Here is a 25,576-nt window from a genome sequence, read left to right as displayed (position 1 = left end):
AACATTATTGGTCTCGACAATCTAGAAACTTTCCATTCAGCCAATCGGAATGCTTTGAATGGAAAGTTGCAATTCAATTCGTTTAATTACAATGTACGCCTTGTTATTTGAAATAATTCACGTTTATTCTATTTCGTTTCGTATAAAAATTAATTATTTTTTCTTGAAAGGTTACGCCAATAAAATATCTAAACATAAGATGTCTATATAAGTATTCTACGCTATTTTATGCTATATTGCTGCTTTGAATGCCTAAAAACATCAAGAACATCCTTCGGGCTACTTTCATGCACAATGCAGCATATGAGTCATCATGGCGCGAAGATTTAGTATACGTTCTATTAATTTTTTTCTTATATAAATTTAGAAAACCTACATTATGTAGATATAAAATAAATAAAGAACTCATAATAAGGAAACAAAATTCCTCTAAATATTGAAACAGTTCCTATATTCATGTAGTTAACTTGAATTTTTCAATTTAATAATAATTTAAATCATTTAAAGCCTTTAAAGAGTTTCTATACATTAAGAAATCTGAAGGATGATAAATGAAAGAAGGACCTTTAAAATGTTCTTCACATATCTCTGAATATCTTGGTCTACTAGTGATCTGCCTATGAGTTTAAATTTTACCGCGTTTCGAACGCTGTCAAAGTATAATGACTAAAGGTTATTTCACAGATAATTCCTCTTCATAGTTTAGTCACAATTTATACTGTGTTACGACCTTTAGTACCAGTGGCGCCATAGGTGGGAAAATGCCCAAGTTTATAGTGAAAATAGTTCCCCACTGTTTTTGCTAAATGGCGTCACTACTAAAAGAGTCGATAAATATTGCTGAATTGAATATTTTAATCATAAGAATGATAAATTAGACATAGTAACACTGTATTGAAGAAAATATAAAGAAAAGAATCGTATTAATTATGCATTTATAAAAAATAAAGAATAATGGATGAAATACATCGGTGGTGCTATCTAGCACCAGCAGTGTGAACTATTTTCACTACAAACTTGAGTGTTTTTCTACAGATGGCGCCACTGCTCTTAACCCGCTTACTGAGCGGCTTAATGAGCGGTGGCCTTTATGGATGCACCCATTGAATGTCACATTTATTATCACGAAATCTAAAATGTATGCTACCATGACGTCATGATACATCAATGATGTCACATTGTGACGTGAAAATTGTAGTGTTTCAATGAGGGGAAAAAAAATATACATGTCGAATTGAGTAACCTCCTTTTAAAAAAAAAGCAGCAGCAACCTTTGATCATATAATATATGTAGTCAAAGGCAGCAACCATGAAGACTGTATAAGGAGGATAAGGAGATCCAACTCCCTAAGAAAGTTACTAGAAAACTGTTATCAAAATCCCGAACTTGAAGTTATGAATATTTCGTCCACTCGCGGTGCAAGTGCGCACAGCTACGGTATATATATATATGTCATATGTGTATGACAATATATATGTATACGAGTGGTAGAAATATTCATAACTTCAAGTTCGGGATTTTGATAACACTTCTACACTACACAGTTGAAAAGGAGCCTTAAAGTAGTAACTGTTTCCGTCGCGAGGTGAAGCCACGCTCCCAGCAAATTCCCCAATATGTTATTACGTTTATGGAATTGAAGGGCCAATTACGATGTACCGAACGTTTCGCATCGTTTTCTATACGTTGGATTTCAAAAGGGAACCCCCGATTGGGCAGAGATCAGCAAATGAGTGGTATCCGTTTGCGAAGAAGTGTCCCGACGATAACGTACGGTATTTTGTATCTCTAGAGACGGGTTTTTCTTGCGAAGATTACTGGGCTCATAAACGTGGAACAGGAGGAGCCACGTGACTGAGAAAGCAACCAATCAGCTGTTTAACTTTGTCGTGCCGCCAAGCTCGTCTCTATTCCGTACTGTGCACGCGGAAGCTAGAAATTCGTGCGATACTTCTACAAACAGACGAACGTTCTTTTAAAATGGTTGACTTAATACAATAAAGAAACGGCTGATTTTTACTTTTTCGTGTTGTTCGAGACGTTCTTTCATCTGTATATTGTTGAATTCTGATATCAAATGGTTCTATATCATAGTCGCCATTTTGGTGATAGACCGAGCCAAGATTAGCGAGTGTACCTATGATCTTTTTATTTTCACTCGGCATTCGGTCGATCGTAGTGATCGTCGGTGACGCCGGGACGGAATTCTAACCTCGAGGATGACGCAACAAAACAAAACGATGAACTTTCTCATACATGACGCGAACGGTGAGTATGCCGAGTGCGCGCCAATTATCAGCATGCCTCACTTCGATGATAATGCCTCAATTTCCTCTCGTTTTAGTTAAGGCCCCCTATTTTCGCTGTCGTTACTCTCCTTCGGGATTCACGTTCATATTTCTACTATTTTCTGGCCGATTTCTATCAATTACAAGCTTCTATTGACTCTGTCACGTCCTCATGTTCGTGCTGGTCTCGCACCGCGCTTCTTTGCAATATTTCTCAAATGCGTCGTGTTAAATAGGTTTTTACCTTCCCATCTGCTGAGAAACAAATAAAGCTAACTGCTTACTTAGTCCTGGTACTGTAGTATACTTGGAACAAATGTATTCATGCTCCAATTGATTGTGTAGTCGAAGGGGACACTTTTACTTTCCAATACTTTTAGTCAAATATGGAAGATCTTATCCAGTTTTACTATTTCATTTGTTGAAACTGAAACAGTTTAGAAAACCAGTTTATCTGGTATATGAACATTTGATATATGTACTCTTTATGACATTATATAAATGACTACTTGTATCATACTTCTATAATGAAAAACATAGGGTTTCCATTTTAGAATGTTTCCATAAATCATTCTTCAGTGGATTGTAGTTGTTCATTATATTTTCGTTTTAAAATTTATTAAATGTTATGGAAATATTTGTACATTTTTTTTTTCTTGTTTTATCAATACCATGATTGTCTCATTAAATATTGATGCAATACAAGAGAAATTGTAATTATTTTAGGTCATCCACAAGTGATAAAGGTTGTACAGAGTACAGCCAATAAAGCATTGGGTGGTATTGTCAGTACAACAAATGCAGGTGGCCTTAAGGTCTTTAAGACTCCGAGCCAAGAATCTCAGGTATAATACTTTGATCATTTTAAGAGTTTGACTGAACATTTGAACAACTGTTTTTGTTGTTACTGATATCAATAATTTTCATAAAAATATTTCAAGTTTAATATATTTCAAGGCTATACTCAATGTGGTATCCATATTTTTTTTTTTAGGTTTTGTCATCGAACGCACAAGTTCTTAGAACTATTAGTTTGCAAAGTCCTTCAACTCCTGGTCAAAGTACGTCATTTTTTAAATAAAACATATCTATTCTCGTTTGATGGTAAAGGATAATGAAGCAATTTTTTATCATTATTCTAGGATTGGTTACAATACCATTGCAGAATACAAAATTGGCAACAACTAAGGCTGGTGAACCTGTACTGACCAAAACTATACAGTTGACATCTGCGCAAATGGTATGTCTTACTTGATATGGTTTACCTTGAACTCTTTCAATATCACTGTGAGCGGACTTTTAAAACAAAATTTAACAAAGAAAATTATAATTCTGCACTTAGTCACAGATGAATACTGAGAGCCATTGACTATAACCATTGCCCGTATTAAATGGTTTAATAGATATTCTATAACTGACTTGAAAATTTAATAGATTAATTAAAGAGGATTAAAGAATTTTATAATAATTCACCTTCTTTGATTCTTTGTGCAGAGTGATATAAAACAGGCAATAGTGTCTCAACAGCAACAGCAGCAACAATCTGGTAATCAACAACTTGTGAAAGATGCAAGTGGAAAAACATATATCAGTCCGATATTGGATCACAGTGGTTCTAGGAAAAGACAAGATGTCGAGGGTGGCGACTTTGTACCAGAGTAATAATGCGCTATCTTTATGCATATATTGAATTTTTTTTCTAAAAATATTAATAAGTAATTATATTCCGATGTACTTACTTATAGTAAACGGAGAAAAACAGAAAAAGTAGGAAAAGGATTACGTCATTTTTCGATGAAGGTTTGTGAAAAAGTTAAGAAGAAGGGAACGACGTCCTACAATGAGGTTGCAGACGAGCTTGTTGGAGAGTTTACTAATCCTGCTCATATAAACTCCTTAACAGATCAGGTACAGTTACTCTTTTTACACTGAAACTGAAGAATAAGAATTAACGAAACTTATCGCTCACCTTTTGTAGCAATATGATCAAAAAAACATTAGAAGACGTGTTTATGACGCTTTGAACGTCTTAATGGCAATGAATATTATTTCGAAAGAAAAGAAGGAAATCAGGTGGCTAGGTTTACCAACTAATTCTTTGCAAGAGTGTATGGCACTTGAGAAAGATAAAAAGAAAAAGATCGAGAGGATCAAAGCGAAAACGCAACAATTACACCAATTAATTCTCTCGCATATCTCTTTCAAAAACCTGGTGGAACGTAATCGTGCCAATGAAAGTCTGCGCGGCCCACCAAAACCAAATTCTGCCATACAGCTGCCATTCCTGATTGTGAATACTAGCAAAAAGACTGTCATAGATTGCAGCATTTCGAATGACAAGTATGATACGTCTTTCTTAAAATCATACACTTTTATCACTACATTTGCTTCTTAGTTAATGATAATAATGCATCGCGTTTTTTACAGAACTGAGTACCTGTTCAATTTTAACGATAAGTTCGAAATTCACGACGATATTGAGGTTCTAAAACAAATGGGTTTAGCTTTCGGTACACGATTTTCTGGTTATTTTCTACTGCATTTCTTACACTGATTAACTAATGAAAGATAATTATTTTTGCTAGGTCTAGAAAAAGGAGAATGTACCGAAGAAAATTTGCGTAAGGCTAAGCTGATGGTTCCAAAATCTTTGGAAAAATACGTGGAACGTACGTATAAATGATTATATATTTAGTATTCTGAACTTAATGTTAGACATCGTCTTTTGATATTGTAATTTATTCTTAGAACTGGCAAGTGGTGATTTGGAGAAATTCATCCCAGTGACCATTCCTGGACCAAGTACTTCGATGGAAGACCTGGATACAAAATTGGAAGGTTCTCGGCCACCTTCATCTTCTCATACTTCGCTTTCGGAGGATGTTCTATCGCCGCCCTCGCAGTATTATTCCGAGGAAGAAGATGAGGAGGAGGAGAGTGATCAGGACGACCAAGCCGATAGTGATCTCGAAGTTAACTAGCACTCCGAACGATCTTCTCGGGGCTGGACTCAGGGTTGGTATGCATTTATGTAAACTACATCGAAACCTTTATATTGACTAACTTGCATTCAAATATGACGATAATTACATTTTTCTAGGATACTCGTCACTATTAGCAGCGTATTCGACATGGTCGTCATCGATATCGCTCTCAAGAACGTCATTCTCGTACGCAGTCAAGATGCGCACGAATAACGGTAATCGAGATTTTCTTAAAAGGGGAACTTGGTTGCTACTGTTGATAAAAGTCTGTTAATGTGAGATAAGGATGGTCAAAAGGTGGAATTCATTGTCGATTGGGGCCAAGGAGAAAAACAAAAAAATGAAGGAACAAATCGCGCAGAAATAAAACTCAAACGGCTTCAGTTCGTTTCATCTGAAAAAAGGAGACTTTCGATGCATACCGATCTACAGGATCTATGATTATGCGGCGCGACTGAAAACCGGGGTGCTATTTTAATTGTGCATCATCTTAACAGGTTTATATGACTAGCATCTATGTATTGTAAATTATAATCTTTACAATGATATCGATATTAATGTGTACGAGACATTATGACCAGTACTCATTTTCTTATGGCACGTTTATAATTAATATCGCCCAAGCTAACGTACCAAGATAATGGTATTTTGAACACGGGCACACGTCTGATTCAATTTCGAACTAAAAATAATAAATTGTAATAATGTTAACGTACTGTGTATATTAATTTTTCTTCCTTTATACGTTTAACTGCTTTTTATTCAATACTGATTTTCGCATGTTTTAGGTTTCAATTATAATCAATTAAAATTTTTTTTTTATTTATAAGTACACAATATTACGAGGTATTATTATCTTAATTTCGAATTTTTATGGATATTTGTAAAAATACAAAAATAAGACATATATTACATATATTATATTAATTCAAAGTTTATTATTGTTACCCGATCATTTCAAATAAAAGATATTAGATAGATTTATGGATTAGACTTGATATACTTGATACTTTGCAATAAGTAGTAGATTTTAAATAAATATACCCTATATCCTTTCATAGCACTGCCGATACAACTTGTTCAAACTTTATTCGAGGTCATCATCATCAAACAGATCATCAAAATCTAAAAAATAGAAGATCAATTCCCATTTGTGTATAGAGCGTTACAGTAAGAATTTAAGTTAAATAATTAAATACCATTGAAGAAATCCGAGTGTACTGCTTTCTCACTTGCAGTAAGATCAACTAGTAAACGGCTGCCTCCAACCTAAAACAAGTATTTTCGTTAATACATACTATCATTAGTCTGTAATTAAAATTGAAAAAATACCAACAAGGATTTAGTTAATTTTTAATAATCTCGAATGTTTCACCATGTGTAAATAACAATACGAACATAACCTCATCAAAAGTAATACGAGTACCTCTTCCAATTCAATGTATGACCCTGCGCCCTCAGGAAACATTTCATCTGCCACTAAAGTAGGCTTCATATTGTTTTGAATTCTAATTAAATAATTAATTTCCAAACGAAGAATGTCACTGTTTGTTTTGACAGGACGACCACGTATCACTAAATTAAACGTAGTACAAAGTCTAATTTAAAAATTTCAAATATATCGTCAGCACCTTCTGGTGGTAAATTACATAAAGTACTGAGATTGCGTACGAGTAAGCGCGCATTCAAAAAAGAAAACACTTCCTTCGGAAAAATGTTCTATTTAATGTAATGATGTCCTTTTTACAAGTAATTAATATATTCAATATCGTTATAATCCTTGTCAAAGATTCTTTTCATATTATCTCGTTTCTATAAATTAACTTTACGGTATACACTATTGGTACTTTCAGTATCGTAATACCAGTTCGTGAACTTTTGAAAAATAATAGCGTAAGATCGAATAAACAGAAAAAGGAATTTAATTTTCGTAGAAATCGATAGTAAAAAGTATCTTCTTTTATCATCACTACGTTTCCTATCGGAGGGTTGAAGAATACAATCAAACGTGATGCAATTCAACAATTTTCGTTTTTTTTTTTTTAAAAAACTGTAATTATTATTAATCGTAATAATATGATTATTGACAATGACGCGGCTATGTGCACATTAAAACACCTTAATCCGTATCTTACAAGACCAGCTTTTTCTTTTACATTATATACAGTAGCTAAATATTGTATTATTTCACTTTGCAATATAATAAAACTATTTATATATTTATATATTTATATATGTGTCTCACGTATGTGTCTGGGTCGTCGTAAGCGTCCTCACTTATGATACATGCGGACACGTACAACGATTATGAGAAATTCGTCGTTATCGGGTTTTCTATGCTTAGCGTAAGTAAGAAACGATTCGAAATAAAATGATTTCCGCTTGGCTCTCTTCACGTTTTTTTCCCTCTCTGTACACAACGCAATAATAGGCTCCGCTAAGGCTCCGCTTATCGTCGGCGAGTTTTTCATTTTCCCCGGGTTCCAGTACACGCAACGTTATTCCTCCTCTCAGAATTCAGGATTCTAACTACTAATGTATATATTAACATCTCTCTCGATCCTAGAACCAGTCAACTCGATTACAGAAACGATTAGAAATCATAATCTGCACTTTTTTTCCTTTTGCATTTTTAATATTATTATTTACAGATTCACCGAAATGAACGTTTCATTGCCGAGTCCGCACACAGTTGATTAAACGTGGATTGCTAGTAAAATCAATGATATAAATAACAAAAAAGATATACGCCTAGTTACAAGATACATTATAAACGTTAAAAAAGGAAAACAATATTTCGCTGTTACATGAAAACTCGTATCGAAAGTATTACAATCTCGTATGTCCAAGTCACGATAAACGCGCGTACAATATAGTGAAATAAATATGTCGAATTGTCGACCCCGATCGTCAATAATTTATAAAAATTAATAAACAACGACTAAAAAAAAAATATTAAAAATTGATCGTACTATTGTCTCAAGAGCCTTTTGTATCTCGAATGCTTCCAGAGGGATCTGTTAAAAATATGTAGAAAATAGAAAGTTACATTAGAACAAACACGATAATCCTCGAAAAGGTAGCGTAAGGTACATTGCCTCAATGGTCCTCTCAATCATGACTCGACTTTGAAAGTTTACTGAACGGAATTCATACTATGTAACGAAGAGAAAAAAAAAACAATAAATACGCAACAGCGGACGTAACGAGATTTACTGACTGGATCTAGGGTGAAAGTACACCGGTCCGCGCAGAGAAATTCCGAAACCCCGGATTCCGAGCGAAGAAGTTACGTTTTCGTCGCACAGCGAAGGAGGAAGCGGAAGTCACGTTTCCTCCGCGAAACGAGGGATTCTTCCTCTGTCACTGTCGCCGCGGCGGAGCTCCAAACGAGGACAAATTTTTTCACGATCGGTTGCATATCCTTCTCATATAGTCATTTTAAATAACGAATGTCCAATGGGGGCGCGCAATCCCCGTAATTACGCAGCCGTCCCCGAGGGAATCGGATGTATTTCAACGCAATCGGACGAGATAGCCCGTTCCTCTCAAAGTAAACCCGTAAAAACCCAGAAGAGCGAACGAACTATGTATATTCTATATACTATCGTATAAAAAACGTATTTTGTCTATAGAACTTATTTACACTAAATAAAAATAAATTATTAACATTGTACTCGGTGTAAAATATACTTTTTATATATATATGTATATATATTATATATATATATAAAAAAAAAAAGAGAACAGAACGACGTTTCGACATATATACTATATAATATCAAATGAACTCGTAAAAACGATGAAGAATGCGTGCGTTAAACGGTTCTTACGAATTTGCTTTGATCGATATGATGAATGCGTTACGCTATGCGTATATATACATATAAATTTATGTGTATCTCTACGGGCAACTGCGTAATCGTGGACGACTATTGCGACAGACTATACGATTGTTTACTCGATTCTTAATGTCATTGAAAAAGGCTGCTAGGCAGCTGGATTGTCCTCGTGACGGTATTTAATTATATTTTTCTTCGGATTTCTCCGCCCGATGTACACGTTCGCTCAGCCGTCTTGTTTATACTAATTTTTCACTACGTAAAAATGTCGAGCGACGGCCTCGTTGGGGGTGGTTTTTTTTCGGAGCGGGGGCGGGGGCGGGGGGAACACTCGAGCGATCCAGCGGTTAGGGGTTACCGAACATTTCTGCGCGGCCCAGGATTGCCTGGAAGATCGGACCGCGTGGTAAAACACAGCCATCACGTAAGCTTCGCACTGATTACAAAATTCTCTCTTACATGCATTCATTCTCTCATACGTTCGTTCAGTCTCCCAATCTCTCATCCGTTCCCACTCTCCGTGTCATCGACTTAAACTAAATACAATCGTAAATTACAAGTATGTACAATTAACTAGTTCTTACTACGAAGGTGGTTGACGAGACCGTGTACGAGGTTGTTACAATAATACTCCCCAACCAGACGTGTTTTTCATCGTCCATTTTCTCTATCCAGTCACGCGTATACATACACACCCGCACCCGCGCACGCAATCACGCACGTTCTCTCTCTCTCTCTCTCTCTCTCTCTCTCTCTCTCTCTCTCTCTCTCCCCCTCTCACTCACTCATACAATTTGTAGACGAGACAAAAGCAAACTTCACCACGTCAAGCTGACGAATTTGTGGCAGATTCATCGGAAATCCTCGTCAACGGCCCCCGACCGGTTCTTCGTCTGTTCTTTCGCAAGGAAAAACATAGACATTTCGTCGTCATCGCCGCGAAATGGCACGCCCGTTTCATCTCTCGAGTATTGTTAAGAATAAAACCGGATTCCTCGAGGAGCATAGGTTCTTCGTTAACGTCGGAGAATGTCCGTTTGAAGCGAGTCGAAAACGAGTATACATCTTAGTAGTTGCTATCACCTTGTCCTTCTCACCGAAATGAGCGTCCGTTTCGCGTTTCTCGTCGCCGTGAGAAGGTGAACTCTATGTAAAAGTCGTTCGCTAACAATGTAAAAGAAATGTAATAATTTTCAACGTGTAAGACTATTAAAGAAGGATAAAAAAGTTGATATTACCAAAAGCGTAGTATAAATAGTTCTTTCGCTACAACTTCGTTCTATCTTGCACAAAATTATAAAAGATACCGTATCGAAAGATGTCCCACGTGCTTTAGATTTAGTGGACGTCATACGCAAAATTTATATACTGCCAACGTGTCAACTATTATCCGTTTTAAGATTTCGTACACACTTTTACACCATCGATTTTTTTGTGGTGCGCGTTTTTCTGGATTAACAAGTACGTAAAACTGAATTATCTGTAATGCAGAAATAATAGTCGTTAGAGGGTTACGGGTACCCGAAGTAAACAGTACTCGATCATCGGTGACGGGACCTCGTATCACTCAGATTGTACAATAAACAGCGTGACGTTAAAAGTAATAGCTGCCTCGCTCAAACAAGCGAAATGTTAATGTAAAAAAAAAACAAAAAAAAAAACACAACAATTCATGTTCGAATATTTTCCTATCCTTTGTGTACACCATTTCCTAATAAGCGTCGTTCAATTTCAACTTAAAATTTTGTCAATATAATCTCGATATTTGAGTTTTATCGCAGTCGCAGCAGTACCTTGAAATCTTCATTTATAACTTACATATTCTGTTTACTACAAGTTTTGGCTATAATCGTTCGAATACTTTCGCAATAGACTGGAGTACTTCCATAGTAAGAAACTTCTTCAATTGTAACTCGATTCTGATAGGAAGTTTCGGGTACCCGCGCACTCCTAACTATTTCCCTTCTCAAAACATTGGGCCTTTTAACGCGATCAATTTCTCGCCCATGTACTGGATTATCTGTAAAGCAGAAACGATAATTATCAATGATTTTCATTCTCACAATCTTAATTCTTTAAAGAAACACGTTTGTTCAGTTTTTTTTTCCACTAAACCCAACAACGTGTGTCACCGTAAATAAAGACATTTCGTGAGAACAACAAGGAACATCGTTTTATCCTTGCATGCTGATTTTTATGACATACTTTTTGAAGTTGTTGGCAATTATGTTTTTTTAAGAGAGAAGAGAGTCGGGGTGATGAAACCATTCTTAAAAATTGAGAACTCGAGAGCTATTGAGATAAATAATATAAAGTATTAAAATAAAGAATATCCTTCAAATAATCACTACATTATTGGTATTCTTTTTGGATAAACGTTATAAAAAAAATACATATACTTTAACAGTGTAATATAAGAGTTTAATAAAAATTTATATTATCTATTAAGCATAATTAGAATTTGAATAGTCCTTGTTACAATCAAGCACTCCTCCCGCATGCTACAGCCGAGTTAGTGCGAAAATTCCTTTAAAATCAGCGTGGAATAATTAAAAACGTTCGGATGAAAGATAATGTAGATGACATTGTGCGTCGTGGTATATCTATCAACATACCTGTGGGATATACGAAGCCGTAAACAAACTAAGAAACAAAGTATAGCGTGCTGAAACGTAAATACGAAATACAATTTTAACTTAAAAGAAAGAAACTGACTAAATAATTGAATTTTAAGTAAATTGACAAGTATGAGTTAAAGAAACATATTACGCCATGTGTATAACAGATACCTATAACATTTACCGCTGATACAACTTTATAGACGGATAGAAGAATAGATTACTAGTATATGGAATTAGTATTGGCGATACAGCCACAGCACAGTGTCATCTTAACAAAGCTCTCAACCGAACATTCCTAGTTGCTCGACGTTCCTCGTAAATCTCCGTTCATTTTTATTTGTTTTGTAAAAAGAAAACTGTACCTTGCGGAACGCTTTTCCACCTTATCACGGCAACGCGCTTTCACGGCTAGCAACCGGTAAGCGTATATTGTATCGAGTCCGTTTCGATCGACCGTAAAACTATCGTTACGAGCACCGTGTCCTCTGCTCCATTACTCCACGAGTATCATTAATTATCACCTAACTTGGCATCCCTGCGGTATACTTGTCGCGGCAGGACACGCGGTGGAGTCTCTTTGCACGGAATTGCTATTGCTCTCTTCTTCTTCGTCGTCTTCCTCCTCCCTGGAGGAGTCCTCCTCTTGATTCTTAACCGGCGGATCCCTCGTCTCCTCGTTCGTTGGTTCAGGACTCGGCGGTTTCTCCGTCGTCGAAGCGGACTCCTCGCCGTGGACAGGCGAGCCCTTCAGCTCGTAGCCCTCCTGGCAACGCGTCAATTTTAACCTGATTGGCGTGACCTTGGCCGAACGAACGTTCCTGGGCGCGCTGCCACCAGTGTTTGGATCCGTAGGCTGCTTCTCCTCGATGGTGGCGACTACCGCTGGGTAAACGGTCTCGTCCTTGGCAGGCTCAGGCGGTGGTGGCCCTACCCTGCTGTCGGTTGGATTACGTTCCTCCTCCTCCTCCTCCTCTTCCTCTTCGTCCGTGACCAGGATCGGCAGTTCGTCCGGCGAATCGTTCCCTTTGCCTAATCTGATAATCAGCTTAGGCGGGGCAGCTCCACCTTCGAGGATACGGACCCTGGCTTCCTTCCTGCTCGACTGTCGTTTCTTCCTTTTACCGTTCTTGTCCTTTTTACTCTTCGCCCGGAGCTTCTCGTCATTGTCGAAACCGGCCATGATCATACGCCTGAACTTCATGCTTTCCCTGCGCAGCTCCTCTATGCTAGGAGTGCTGCTAGGTATGCTGCTCAACCGCTTCTTGGGAGGCCTGATCCTCGTCCTGTCATCCTGGCCGGTCTCCTGGCCGCCGATTATGCTGTTGCCGATCTTGATCTTGAGTTTCGGTGGGCCGCTGTTCGTGGTGGTGGTCGACGTGGTGGTCGTCGTCGATCTACCGCCGCTACTCTGCCTGCCTCGTCTACGGTCGGTGTTCCCGACCGTGACGTTGCCGCTGGAGCTGGCACCGTTAGTAGCACTACCCCGCCGTCTCTCCATGGGTCCCTCCTCCTCGTTGGCGTCCAGGAACCCTGCTGGTCTTTCTTTTCTTCGTTTCTTCTCCATGTTGGCATCGACGACAGCCTTGTAGTCCTCTCTGGTGGGTATGCTGGTCATAGACGCCACCGCCTTCGGTATGGTGATCACCGTGCGGTTAATCGGTGGCATGATGATCGGCGCGGACGTTGCCAGATTACCAGACCCTGGCTCGTCCATGTTCATATCCTGGGAACAGTACTGCCTGAGCAGCTCTTTCTTCCTCATTCGTCGGAGATTCGAGGTGCCCGACGCGACAGAAGCACTGGTGGCGGCTGGAGCGATGATTACAGGTGCTTGTTGAGCCAGAGGCGGTACCGATGAGGCGGGTACGTAGTTCGCGTCCAAGAACGGCCCTTTGATTTTGACCTTCAGCTGATTCCTCGAGTCCGTCAAAGAGACCTTGTTGGCGTCGACGAAACCGGAGGACGAGGCGTCGATGCTCGCATCGAAGCTCGGCTTCGAGCAGTCCTCCTGTCCCTGTTTCCCTATCAACCTCAGCTCCTTGTCCAGGTCTTCCTCGATATCCGGAAGGGCGGGGTCGCTCGTAGAGACGCTGGTAAACGTGCGCAGGAAATGGTTCTCGTAGGTCTGACCGTGCAACGTGGAAGAGCTCGAAGCATCGAGGGTGGAGTTGTACGTCCTCATGTCGACGGGGCCAGGAATGAGTGGTAGGACGGCATCGAAGCTTTGCCCGGCGTTTGACTCGCTTTCTACGATAGCGGAGTCGTCGCGACCTGGAGAACAAGAGAGTCTCCTGTCTTCCAGATACTTCCTCGCGCCTCCAGGACTGGAGAGTCTCGTCTGAACCGCTTCTGAAGCCACGACGGTGGTGTCTCTCCTCTCCACGCCCGCGGTCGCGGCATCGGTAGACTTCTTCCTTTCCCTCATGGTGCGCAGGTCAGCAATGTTCGCCTCGCTGGTGGAGTCTTCGTCGGAATCGAAGTCGTAGACGGTGCCCACGAGTTTGTTTTGAATAGAATCATCGTGCTGGCCGACGATTGCGCCGGAGACCAACGAGAGCCCAGCGTTCTGGACGCTTCTGCCTCGTCCTCTCCCTCGTCCACGCCCGCGACTCCTGTAACTGGAGTGTTGGGCCGAACTCTTGGCACCTCTGCCACGTCCACGTGCTCCAGAGACCGTCCTCTGGGGTTCCTGCCGCGGGGACTTCCCTGGCGACTTTCCTTGCAGCGACGTCACTCGAGCGGAGGTTCTGGTAGGCTTAGAAGGCGATTTCTTCCCGGGGTGTTGGGTCTTGTTGTCGGTTAAGGCTTCTTGCAGGGTCTCGACGATCGGATCGGCAACGTGACTCTCTGGAGCGACGGTGTTCAAGAAGTTGATAGGCAGAGATGGCGAGTCGGTGACCTGCGTTTGCGGTTGTTGTTGCGTCCTATCGATGGTTTCGACGGGTGGGGCGACCTGGGGAGGCGGTGGAGGAGGCGGCGGTGGTGGAGTGGCTATCTTTGTGGGCGAGACCATGGCAGCGGTGAGCGCCATATTGTGCGAGGAAGACGTGAACGCAGCGGTGCACGGAGAGGCTTGCAGGTTTAACGAGTCCTCGAGCGGTTTTACGTGTGGCAACAACGACTGCGCGGCTGGAAAAGCTGCCCCGAACGCGGGCGGAAAGAGGGCTGGTCCGGGAGAAGGGTATGGCAACGGGGCTGCGCAAGATTGAGGCGGGAACAACGACACAGGACCCGTGCCGTAACTCGAGTCCGCGTAATACGTCGGTTCCATGGAACATGGCGGAAAAGAAATGCTCGGGACATTCTTGAATGGTGGAATGGAATGATCCTCCGCGGAGGAAGCGGAAGTGATCGACGAAGACGTTGATCTACGGGACGGCAGAACTTGGCTCTCCGCCCATCTGGTGTCTGGTCGGCCGTTTACGTCGTTGTACGGAGAATTCTGATCGTATTCCTGCTGCCTGACGACATCGTCCTCCTTTTCGAGCACTCTGTCCATCATCTCGGCTGCCTGATCGTCCTCCGAAGCTGGCAATCCGATCAGATGTCTGTTCATCATTTCCATAGGGTTCTCGTCGGGGATTTGTTGATCGAGAATCGTCCTCTCGTGGGATTCTTGCTGGCCGTGGAGCAGCGTGTGCGGTTGCTGCAGAAGATACTGTTCCTGCATAGCCGCCGCGTTCAAATGAGAACGAGTGAGCGATTCGTTCTCCTGAATGGACTCGTTGGAGAACTGATGGTTGCCGTATCGATGATTCTGGGTCTCCATTAAAGCGTTCAGGTGTTGCACGTCGCTATGTTCGAAACTATTGATGCTCGGAGGAACCCATCTCTCGTCCGTTTCCGCACGGTCCAGCTTCGATCGTTCCACCAGACTGACCTTGTTCGTTTCGCGATCCTCTTCGTAGGCCGTGTATCTATCGTTACTGCTGGTGTAGCATGTCTTTCTTTTCTCCTCGATGGTGTCTTTACAGCTACCGGGACGGGCTTCAATAATAGCTACCTCTTCTACGGGCATCTCGACGCTGTTCTTCGCATCCAAAACTAATTCCGCGGGTTCGAGAATCTTTGTCTCTTTCTCTAATTGCTGATTATGCTGCTGCTGTTGCGACTGCTGCAAGTGTTGCTGCTGTTGCTGCAGCTGTTGTTGCTCGAACGCTTTCTCTGTCGTTGGATCTTCCTTTTTTATTTCGCTGTCTACAGGTACTGCCTCTAACTCGAACTGACTAGAATTTGATTTCTTCGAGAGCTCCATACGCAATTTTTCGACGAGATGCAGAGTTTCCCTGGCGCTGTCCTCCTTCGAGTCTTCCTTAAACCACAGTTCGTTGTTGAAAGAGAAACTCAACGGCGCGGCTCGCTCCTCTGGATCCCTCGATATACCGAAACCGTCTTCGTTCACCATCTCCTCCGTGAGCATGTCCTGATCGAAATCGAACAATTCCGACACGCTTGGATCCTTGCCGTGCTGTGGCGAGAAGATCGATCGATTCCCGGACTTCCGCCTCTTCTGATGCTCCTTCTCCAAAGTTTCTATCTTGTCCACGACAGACTTGGCGGGGTCTTCTTCGATGATTTCTTTCTGAAGGTTCTCCTCCACGGGAACGAGAATCTCCGTAGTCTGTGATTCGATGGTGGTTTCCAAACTTCTCTCGGACTTTTTCTTTCCACATGTAGTCTTCTCCAGTTGTGGCGCCTCGGCGATGTCTTTCTTTATCGCTTCTTCCTCCAACTGCTCTTCGACTTTCGGTTTCTCGATGATCGTGTTAACACCCTCGTTCACATGGTTCTTACGATCCTCGTCCTTTATACTTTCCTTCGGTTGTTGAATCTCTTCCACGGGCTCTTTCTCTTCTTTCTCTTCCTCGCAAACGGTCATCTCCTGTTTAACTTCCGCATTCTTGCTCTTGGACATCTTGTCCAGATGTTCGCGTTTCTCCAGAAGTTTGTCCAAACCTCTCGACGATTTCTTCGGACTGTCCCTCTCAGCTCTGCGTTGTTTCATCTCTTCCTCCAAGATATTCACCGCGTCTTTACCCGCGAGCTTCTTAACTTTCTTCTCGTCGTTCTTCGACGAACTGTCCGTACATTCGTCGCTCTTCTCTAGATCGATAACCTTCTGTTCGTCCTTTCTACTCTCTTCTTCGTCCTTCTTCTCGGTCTCCTTGGAAGGTTGTTTCTCGCTCAACCGTTTCTCCGGCTTCTTAACCGTTTCTTTCTTCTCATCCTTAGCGACGGACTCGTTTGGTTTTCGTTTTCTACCCTCAGACTTGTTCTTGTTGTCCTCTTTTCTTGATAAGGATTGTTGTTTAGCAGCTTGACTCGACTTCTTGGTAGGTCTGGACCCAGAAACACTTCTCGACCCATCATGATCTCCAGCCCCAGTGAGCAGATCCTCATTACCCTCCGTTCCTGCTGGTGGTTGTTGCTTTTTGTTGTCTCTTTGATCCTGCTTCTTGACAGTTGCCTCCTGTTGTTGCTGTTGTTTCTGTTGTTGATGCTGATCCTTGGAGGTTCTACGAGGTTCCTCTCTCTCAGAAGGCGGCTGAAACTCTGGTCCCCGCCGCCCGTCGGAAGTTTTAAGCTTCTTCTCGGGCAGCTTCTTGAGTTTCCGCCCTGAGATTGGTTTCTTGTCAGCTTCTCGGTCTGGTGACGTTTTACTAGGATGTTGCTTTCTATTTGCCGCGGCAGCAACCATTGTCGTGGTCGTTTTTGTTTTCGTTCTGTTACCAGCGTCGCTCTCGGAGGAAGTAGTGGAAGCAGAAGCTTCCTTAAGTTCGTTCGAGAGTCTCCTACGTGCCGGACTCTCGGAATCGCTACTGCTTCCAGTGGAGCTACTGCAACTGTTGCTACTACTGTTACTGTCGCTGTTACTCGAGAGTACAGATTTTCGTTCACTTGGTTTCCTAGGTCTCCTGGAACAATTGTCCTTCGAAAGAACTTCTTCCTTCTTGGACGAGGGCTCTTCCTTCTTCGCGACCAATTCTTCTTTACCAGACGAAACTTCTTTCCGAGATGACGAGGAGGATGAAGAAGAACACGACGATGAAGAAGACGAAGAGGATGAAGAACAGCAAGAAGAAGATGATGATGGCGAGGAAGTTTCTTCCTTCCTTAAAGGAAGTTCGTCTTTTCTAGAAGAAGAATCTTCCTTCCTAGGTTCCTTTCTTTTACCACTCTCTGGAGATTCCTTTTTCGACCGTCCATCGGGATTTTCTTGTTGTTCGACTTGCGTAGCAGGCTTAGTACCCATTCCACTCTTGATGTGTTCTGCAGCTTTCTTTGCAGCCTGCCTTTGAGGTACGTACGCCAAGATCTCCGTTCCATCTCCAAATTCCTTATCAAAATCGTACACATCGTTATTCTTTGTTTCTTTCGACGGCTTATTCTCTCTCTGCTTCTTGCTCGGACTCTTCTCTTTTGATTGTTTCGTGGAACATTTAGGAAGCTCCTCCACGGGAGATGTAACCGCTTCTGACGTAACCTCGGGCACTGAATTGTCCTTCTTGGTTTGTTGCGTACGTTGCATAATTTCGGATGCTTTCTTCGCGGCCTGTCTTTGCGGCACGATCAACGCGGATGGTATGTACTCCTTCTTTTTAGCACCGCCTTTACTTTGATTTTCTTTATTTTTCGTTCCTGTATTGTGATACGTTGACTCCGTGTGCCTAGAATCTTTACCAAAGCTCTTCTGCGAATTTTTCGACAGGTTCGCCGCGGAAAATTCCTTGACGGCTGCTTTCGTGATTAGCACTGCCGAATGAGACGCGTGTTCTTGAGAATCGGAGTCGGTGTCTGAATAAATGGCTGAAGCAACAACGTGTTTCGTACCTCCGGCACTCAACGGCAGCAATTCGTCACTTTCACTACCGGAAGCGCTTCCTAACTCCTTTTCCATGTGTTGAAGTGTGTGCGATCTACTGTTCACGAGTTTCTCGTTCTCACTGTTCTCTTTAAGCGTTGAATGCAACTTGTCCACTTGTTGAGCAGTCTTTTTTGTCTTTCTACGCGATAACTTCGTTTTCGACGGAACGTTGGTTTCCTCTTCTGTGCTTGACTCACTTTCCAGCTTCAAGTTCTTCGATTTTTCCGATGTTTTCACCTTCGTCGCATCTGTTTCACTGCTACTGACGGACGATAGATCACTGCCGTAGAGGTTCTTTCTTCGGACGGAGCCGTTGAAATACAACTTTTTACTGGAGGCACCATTGAAGTCTTGTTGTTGTTGGGGAGGTTGTTGCTGTTGCTGTTGTTGCGGCTTCTTCTCGTCGCTGGTCGGTGAATCTATACCAGCGATTCTGGCAACAATTAAGTCAAAGTCGTGAGTGTGATCTTCCGAGTCGGGATGAGAATACAGCCGATCATAGATCGAAGGCCCGTGATTGGCTTCCATTACAGCAGCGGCAGCAGCTGACGGTAATGGTGGGCCAGACATTACCAAAGCTTGTTTATGAAAGGTTTGTTCTCGCAATCTGAGGAAAGATCGGCAAAGTTTTTCCCTTCTGCCGACCATGTAACACAGATTTCTGACTCTCTCCAAATCTTGACGTAGTTGAACGAACGTCCTCATCTTTTCGAGATCAGCAGCTTGTCCCTGATTACGCGATCCACTACCAGAAAGTTCTCCACAACGTGGTGCCAGTAATGGCTTGTTGTGACCAGCCTATGAAATTGAACATTGATAAATTAAACACGTTTCACTTAATCAATGATGAAAATAAAAATAGGAATACATTTCTAACAAGCTTCGGTTACCTTTATGTTCATTGCAAATTAAATGTTAAGATCGATAAACTAATGCTAAATAACTGATAAAACCAGCACAAACTAGTCATTGATAAAGAAAAGCGTATTGATTTTGATCGGTATATTAAACATCACTTACTCTTCTTTTTAGTTTCCAATAATTATAAATGTAGACAATGCCTTCGGGATCCACGTCCAACTGCTGCGAAGCAATATCCTTCAAACTCACATGTTTATCGAATTCTGCTTCGATTTCTTGCAATCTGGTAAAAAAGAAAAACAATGTTTTCTCGCGTTAATAATAACAGCAAATCTCGTCGATGTTATCGCATAAAAGATTAGTTCTCAAAGCGATTTATAGAATGGAGAAGTAATAAAAAAACTGTAGAGTAGTAAAAAGGAGCATACATACTTTGCAGCACGAGCTTGATTTTTCTCCTCAGAAGTCATATCTTTCCTCTTGCGCCTTCTGGATTCTGCGTCTTCAGAGTCCGATCCTGCTTTCTCAGCTCCGCTTCCTATATTGCCTCCCGCGCCTTGAACTTTATCTTTCGTATTCGTTCTACTATGTTTCTGGCAGTATGACTGTAAATTGAATTTTTACATTTTCTTTCTAAAAAATTTCCAAAAACAATAGGTTTCTCGTTCAAATTACACGATTTTCTATATGTACTGTCTAGCAGCTTTCCAATATATGTCTCATTATTATTGCTATTATCTACAGAGTTAAAAAAATACATTCCATCTCCCCGCCCCCTTTACTTATACTAACATTCTTAAAACATATTTCATGTCTGTTTTAATAATGTTATGAGTAAATTCGAAGTACCCTTAATTTTACTCCATCGTCGGCCATTTCATCTTCGATGATTGCCTTCATTTCCAAGCCATACTTGAAGGCACACGTCACATGATAAGCCGTCTTGCATGTCTTTATACTGCACTGGATGCAAGCACCGACCCTTTCTCGACACAGCACACATATCAGGGCCCATCGACTTTGCTGTAATTATAGTTCTATGTAATTACTCGCGTATATAGTATTCGATATAAATTACAATTCATTCTTTAAACGCAAAATAAGTGGAATTATTTTATAAGCTTATTATTCACGTATAAGTATGTTGTATGTACCGGAATGCTGGATATTTTAGTGATAGGTTCCATTCTTTCGACACAACCAATGCTGACTTCAGGGATCCATAAAGCACAAGAGACATGAGCCCACTTTTGGCCACTACGAGTACACTTCATAGCACCACCTTTGTTAGGACAGAGAACACAATCTGGTCGTTGACTTAGAGAACAGGTTCTGCATAGCCAGGAACCATCCGGTATCGAAGTAATTCCATAACACGCTTGATGCACGCATATATTGCAGCAGTCGCAAAATACCATTTCATTCCCTTCCTCGGAGTCAGGCTAATGAAAAATTTTGTTTCTTTTAATCATTTATTTTAACTTGATCGATTCTTCTTCACGAAGGTATCGGGAAGGCACTTACAGATCTACAGACATCACAGATTACGTTCTCGTCATACTCGATACCAAGACCTTCCTCGTTTTTTACAATAGTCTGTATTCTTTCCCAACAACGAACTTCCAGTTCCTCTATCACGCGCTCCAATTGTGTTTCCGTGATTGGCAACTGACCAGACTAAAATGTGATCGTTCAATATTGGATTATATTTATTTAAATTACATTCTGAAAAATTGTGATTACACATTTGCTTTTATATTTATATTACGAGATGAAAGTTAAAGGTAAGTCTGCTTTTAATTATACAATTCAATGTAAACTTCTACACAACAATTAGAATATAGATAATGTTAATATTAATGGAGTAATTTATAATAACTAAATTTTCAAATACCAATACATCTAAGAACTACAAATCATTACATCCATTATACCAGCAATTACATAAAATTTTTAATTGACATTTGGTAAAGATAGAAGTATAAAGTCCAATAAAAATAGAAATACTTTTTTACTTGGTAAAGAAATAGTTAGATATGGTCAACTGCAAGCGGTAATTACTTTACTTATAATTAGAAGTGTATTGAAAATTATTTGAATTTTATGAGAAAATTGGAACTACTGAATTTTAAATATACCTGTGCACGTTCGCCATTTAACACATCCAACCAAGCTATATCAGTGTCATCAAGGTCATAAGCACAAGCTTTTTCTGCTCGTGCCGGTGTTGTGCTTAAATGATGATCTTCAGGACTGAAGTAATCGTCGCGAGATATCCTTACGAATTTTTTAGGTCTATGGAAACATTATGATCAACAAAAACTATTAGAACTAGTCAAAATTAAATAATACTTATGCAATAAAATATGTTCTTGATGCACTGCATCCACTTCTTTTGAAATTTACTATACAATCCTGATACTCATTTAACAAATTACAAGTAGTTTTTTTCGAATGGTTTGTTCATTTTTATGAATTCTCAAATCCACGTATGTATATAGATATTAAAATGTACATGCATATCCATGTGGTACAAATTTTCATTTCACTACTGACCTAATTCTTACAACATTACTAATTACCAGATCATTGTTAGTATCAATATACTTTTGTACTTAATAATTGGGATTACATAGAATCTTATTATTGAAAAACAACTTATTTAAGACTTTTAAAGCTTCTTTAAAATTTTAAGTACGATTTGTTTAATTCTTCAGCCAAGAGCTATTTTGTGATTTTTCTATTAAAAAATACATAGGGTATGAAGTCGATAAAATAAAAATAATACAGATACAAAGACAAGAAAATATTCAGACATAAATGCGATAATAGCCTGCCCGCGAAAATTGAAAAAAATTATAGAGCGCGGTTTCTCAAGTTGAAAACTTAGTTTGTGGAAAGTTAAATTTTATAAGAAACTTACAGTTTGAATTCAGTGTGTTGTTTTACGGGTGCTGCCTGCGTGATAGTAACTGTAGGTTCAGGAAGGGAGTCTGGGTTAACAGGTACTTGAACACCTCTCTCCCATTCTTGCTTCCACTGATCGGTGATAACCCAATATTCATTGGGACTTAGCGGCTCGCTGTCAGGTAATTTCATGGCGCTGATCAAATCCTTACGAAATAATTCTGCAGGAGCCTCGGCGGAGGAGCGATTGTATATACTAGAGATTTTGATGTCACTGAGAGGTCTGGGGGTCCAGGATGCCCCTCCTTGACTGGACGACGCCATCGTCTCCTCCTCTTCTGAGGGGCCCATGGTAGCTGCCAGCGACGTCGTACCCGTCGCTGGACCCAGCCTACATTTGCGCCTTTTGATTGCGCCTGGGCAAGACGCCAAATCATTGTCGTTTCTATTTATTCGTTTGCCTCGCTGTGCCATTCTACTATACCAAGTGAGCTAGCGATACGTGGCACGTGCAGGTGAGCCGCGCGCACCCTAAAAGGTTTCATTGTTCACAATTATCAAAGTAATAAAAATAAATAAATAAAAAAAAAATGTACTGGACTACTCACTACATAGTCGTCCATGTATTTATTATCTAGAAAGCGGATTCCTCTCAGAGCTGTAACAAGAAAGGTACAGTTATATTTTTGATCTATTTAAGACAAAAAGGAAACATTAAATTGAAGTATATTACAACAAAAGATGACTTTGTCTCTGCACTATAAGTGATTCCATGTGCAAAATTGATAATTTTCCATAAATAAAGAACTACTCGTAGAACATTATATAAATTTAATAAAAATATTACACGAAACAAAGCTTTCATGCTATTATACAATCTTTGTAGCACAATGAAATCAAAATGATAACAAAACAGTACACAGAATGGACAATTGACACATTGTATAGAATAAACAAAAATTGATAATTGTTCACAAAAATACACGTGAAGCATGACAAATGTAAACATTTAAAATGATAGTAAACATAGCAGTGATATACAGCACCAACCGCGTAGAAAAAAAAACACATGGAACGCAACTCTCCGATTGCGTTTCGTATGATGCATACAGTAACAGAACTCATAAAACTAACTGCGATAGCTATTTCACAGAGGAGGAATACGAATTGTACATAGCAATCAGTATTACACAGTAATCACAGGCGCAAGACACAAAGCATTCCTTCACATGATAAATTTACAAAGGTAACACTCATGGTGAGGAGTATTCGATAACACAGATTCACAATTACGAGAACTAATGACACTGAAAACTTCGTGTGAGGAATCTATCGACGCAAAAAACGTTCGAGAGCATAAAAATCGGACAAAAGGGTTGATGGTATAGACCGATTGTATTGCAGGGGGTCTGCGGCCGTTGATCCTCGATGGCCGCCGCGGAGAGGTTATAAATGGGGCAGTCCAGCAGGAAGAATTATAATTGAAACGAAATGGTTTGTCCGTGACGTTATAAGGCCCCGAGTAGTTGGAAATGCACAAGGATCTTGGTGAAACTGGTCGCCGTGGCGGGTGGCATGTAAACATTGCGACGGAGTTACTCCGCGGCGACGCTCGAGCGGCGCCGAGGCTCGACCGTGAAGGATCGCCGTAAGACTTTCGATGACTCGACACGTGGAAGTCGAGACTCGCGGTCGAGAATAGACGTCTAGAAGAAGATCGGGCGGAGAGTCGAAAATGCTCACGGGTCCATTGGGCTGGTGGTGCTCCTGCTGGCCGACAACATTGACAATACAGATGGCGACAGGCTCGACTCGCACACGAATCTCGACGCACACGTATACACATCTGAACCAACACGTATGCGGTTACGAACGCACATGCACACGAGTGTAAGTAAATACGCACACGCGACGTGTATACACAGTTACGCACGAACGTGAATGCACACGCACACGATGCGGATACGAACACGCGAGCACAGGTTCGACACGCACACGCAAACATGAACACGCACGCGCGCGCAAGAGAGAGCAAGAATGTGAGAGAGAGACAAAGATAGAGATGGTCGGAAGGCAGTAAATGCCTTATTATTGATCTATCGACGGAGAGGGTGATTTCGCGCGCGATGATGCACGTGACGAATAATAGCCGGTACGTCTGATCCGTAAAGATCGAATTATTCTTCGATCGGTAGCTTCGAGATGGCAGTAGTCCGAGTACGCCTCTGTCACGGCAGCCTAACCAAGATGTCCTCATTAGCAATTCGAGTCGCAGCCGCGACCAGCTCGGTTTTACTCACTTCTTGGGCCGAGGGCTCCTGTCGAGCTCGCTCGACGCCCTCAAATAGCCTCCGTAAGAACACCCGATGGCTTTCTTCCTCGCGCGGTGCACCGAATCGATATTATATTTACATTAATGTGGATACTGCTGTTTGGCGCCATCATGCCTAAAAAAATAACTGTCTGACCGCGAGTCACGTGACCCCGCGAGAACACGGCAAGATCTCGCGATCGCTCTCATCCGCGGGCTACGAGAGCCTCTGGAAACGAAGCAGAATAGAAACCTCCTGTAGCTCCACCGCGACCGTATTTGTAATTAACATTCCTTGCCAACAAAAACAATTTTATCGAGAATTAACGACGATACGAGGAGATCTTGTTATACGAGCGAATTAGATTTTCTAATCACAAACTTTTACTATTGTAAATAATATGTAACGATTAAATGTTCACTCTATGGAATCTTATTGCTTCCTTCGATGCAATTCCCTCTAAGATCTAAGAATGGAATGCAAAGAAAACAATAACAATTTCTGGAAAATTTATCGTTCAGATGTGTAATTTATCTCTAGAGAATATGGTCCTGAGCGATAAGTTACTAGCAATATCTAGGATTTTCATTAAAAAACTGAACGCAATTGTAAAATGACCATTGATGATACTATCGGTACAAAACTTTCGAAACTTATACTTTTTACTAAGAATAAATTGTACTAATTATTTATGATATACTAAATATAAGAGAAAGATTGTTCTTGATTGATTAAGTACTACAGTTTTTAGAAAATATTACTTTCTTTAAAAAATGTTGAAAGGAGTATAATACTTTGGCACCCTTCGAATTGAATTAATATTAAATTGTAATCTATCAGTAGAAAATTTGTTATAACGAAGATGGTTCGCAGTAATTTTAATATTCTATGTTTC

General features: G+C 40.7%; 2 protein-coding genes across 8 annotated transcripts; one reads left to right on the top strand and one right to left on the bottom strand.

Moving 5' to 3' along the window:
* Window positions 1-1,819: 1,819 nt before the first annotated feature.
* Window positions 1,820-5,984, top strand: LOC128884652 (transcription factor Dp-1). Of its 2 annotated transcripts, none has more exons than XM_054138182.1 (11): window positions 1,820-2,269; window positions 3,016-3,134; window positions 3,284-3,350; window positions 3,432-3,529; window positions 3,784-3,947; window positions 4,035-4,197; window positions 4,268-4,629; window positions 4,717-4,799; window positions 4,875-4,958; window positions 5,038-5,308; window positions 5,390-5,984. In XM_054138182.1, the coding sequence occupies exons 1-10, from the start codon at window positions 2,221-2,223 to the stop codon at window positions 5,268-5,270; spliced, it is 1,422 nt and encodes a 473-aa protein (XP_053994157.1). In that variant the 5' UTR covers window positions 1,820-2,220; the 3' UTR covers window positions 5,271-5,308; window positions 5,390-5,984. The 2 variants fall into 2 exon arrangements, with proteins under 2 accessions (XP_053994157.1, XP_053994156.1); XM_054138181.1 differs by having other exon boundaries at window positions 1,822-2,269; window positions 5,038-5,304.
* Window positions 5,985-7,298: 1,314 nt separating this feature from the next.
* On the bottom strand, window positions 7,299-25,079 carry LOC128884598 (PHD finger protein rhinoceros). 6 transcript variants are annotated; one of them, XR_008459423.1, is made up of 12 exons: window positions 24,670-25,079; window positions 22,978-23,027; window positions 22,386-22,900; window positions 21,601-21,757; window positions 20,987-21,139; window positions 20,617-20,904; window positions 20,312-20,485; window positions 19,895-20,067; window positions 19,622-19,745; window positions 12,099-19,399; window positions 10,354-11,135; window positions 7,299-10,279 (listed from the first exon to the last, which is right to left on the bottom strand). XR_008459423.1 is itself a non-coding variant. In XM_054138076.1 (10 exons), exons 3-10 carry the CDS (start codon window positions 22,841-22,843, stop codon window positions 12,254-12,256), a joined length of 8,673 nt encoding a protein of 2,890 aa, XP_053994051.1. In that variant the 5' UTR covers window positions 22,844-22,900; window positions 22,978-23,027; window positions 24,670-25,079; the 3' UTR covers window positions 7,299-12,253. The 6 variants fall into 6 exon arrangements, 1 of the variants encoding a protein (XP_053994051.1); XR_008459424.1 differs by having other exon boundaries at window positions 7,299-10,595; window positions 10,934-11,135; XR_008459421.1 differs by having other exon boundaries at window positions 7,299-11,135; window positions 24,113-25,079.
* Window positions 25,080-25,576: the final 497 nt, after the last annotated feature.

Source organism: Hylaeus volcanicus, chromosome 1, assembly GCF_026283585.1.
Source record: "Hylaeus volcanicus isolate JK05 chromosome 1, UHH_iyHylVolc1.0_haploid, whole genome shotgun sequence".
NCBI lineage: Eukaryota > Metazoa > Arthropoda > Insecta > Hymenoptera > Colletidae > Hylaeus > Hylaeus volcanicus.
The sequence above is the reverse complement of the archived record's forward strand: the minus strand, read 5'-3'. Positions and strand labels throughout refer to the sequence as shown.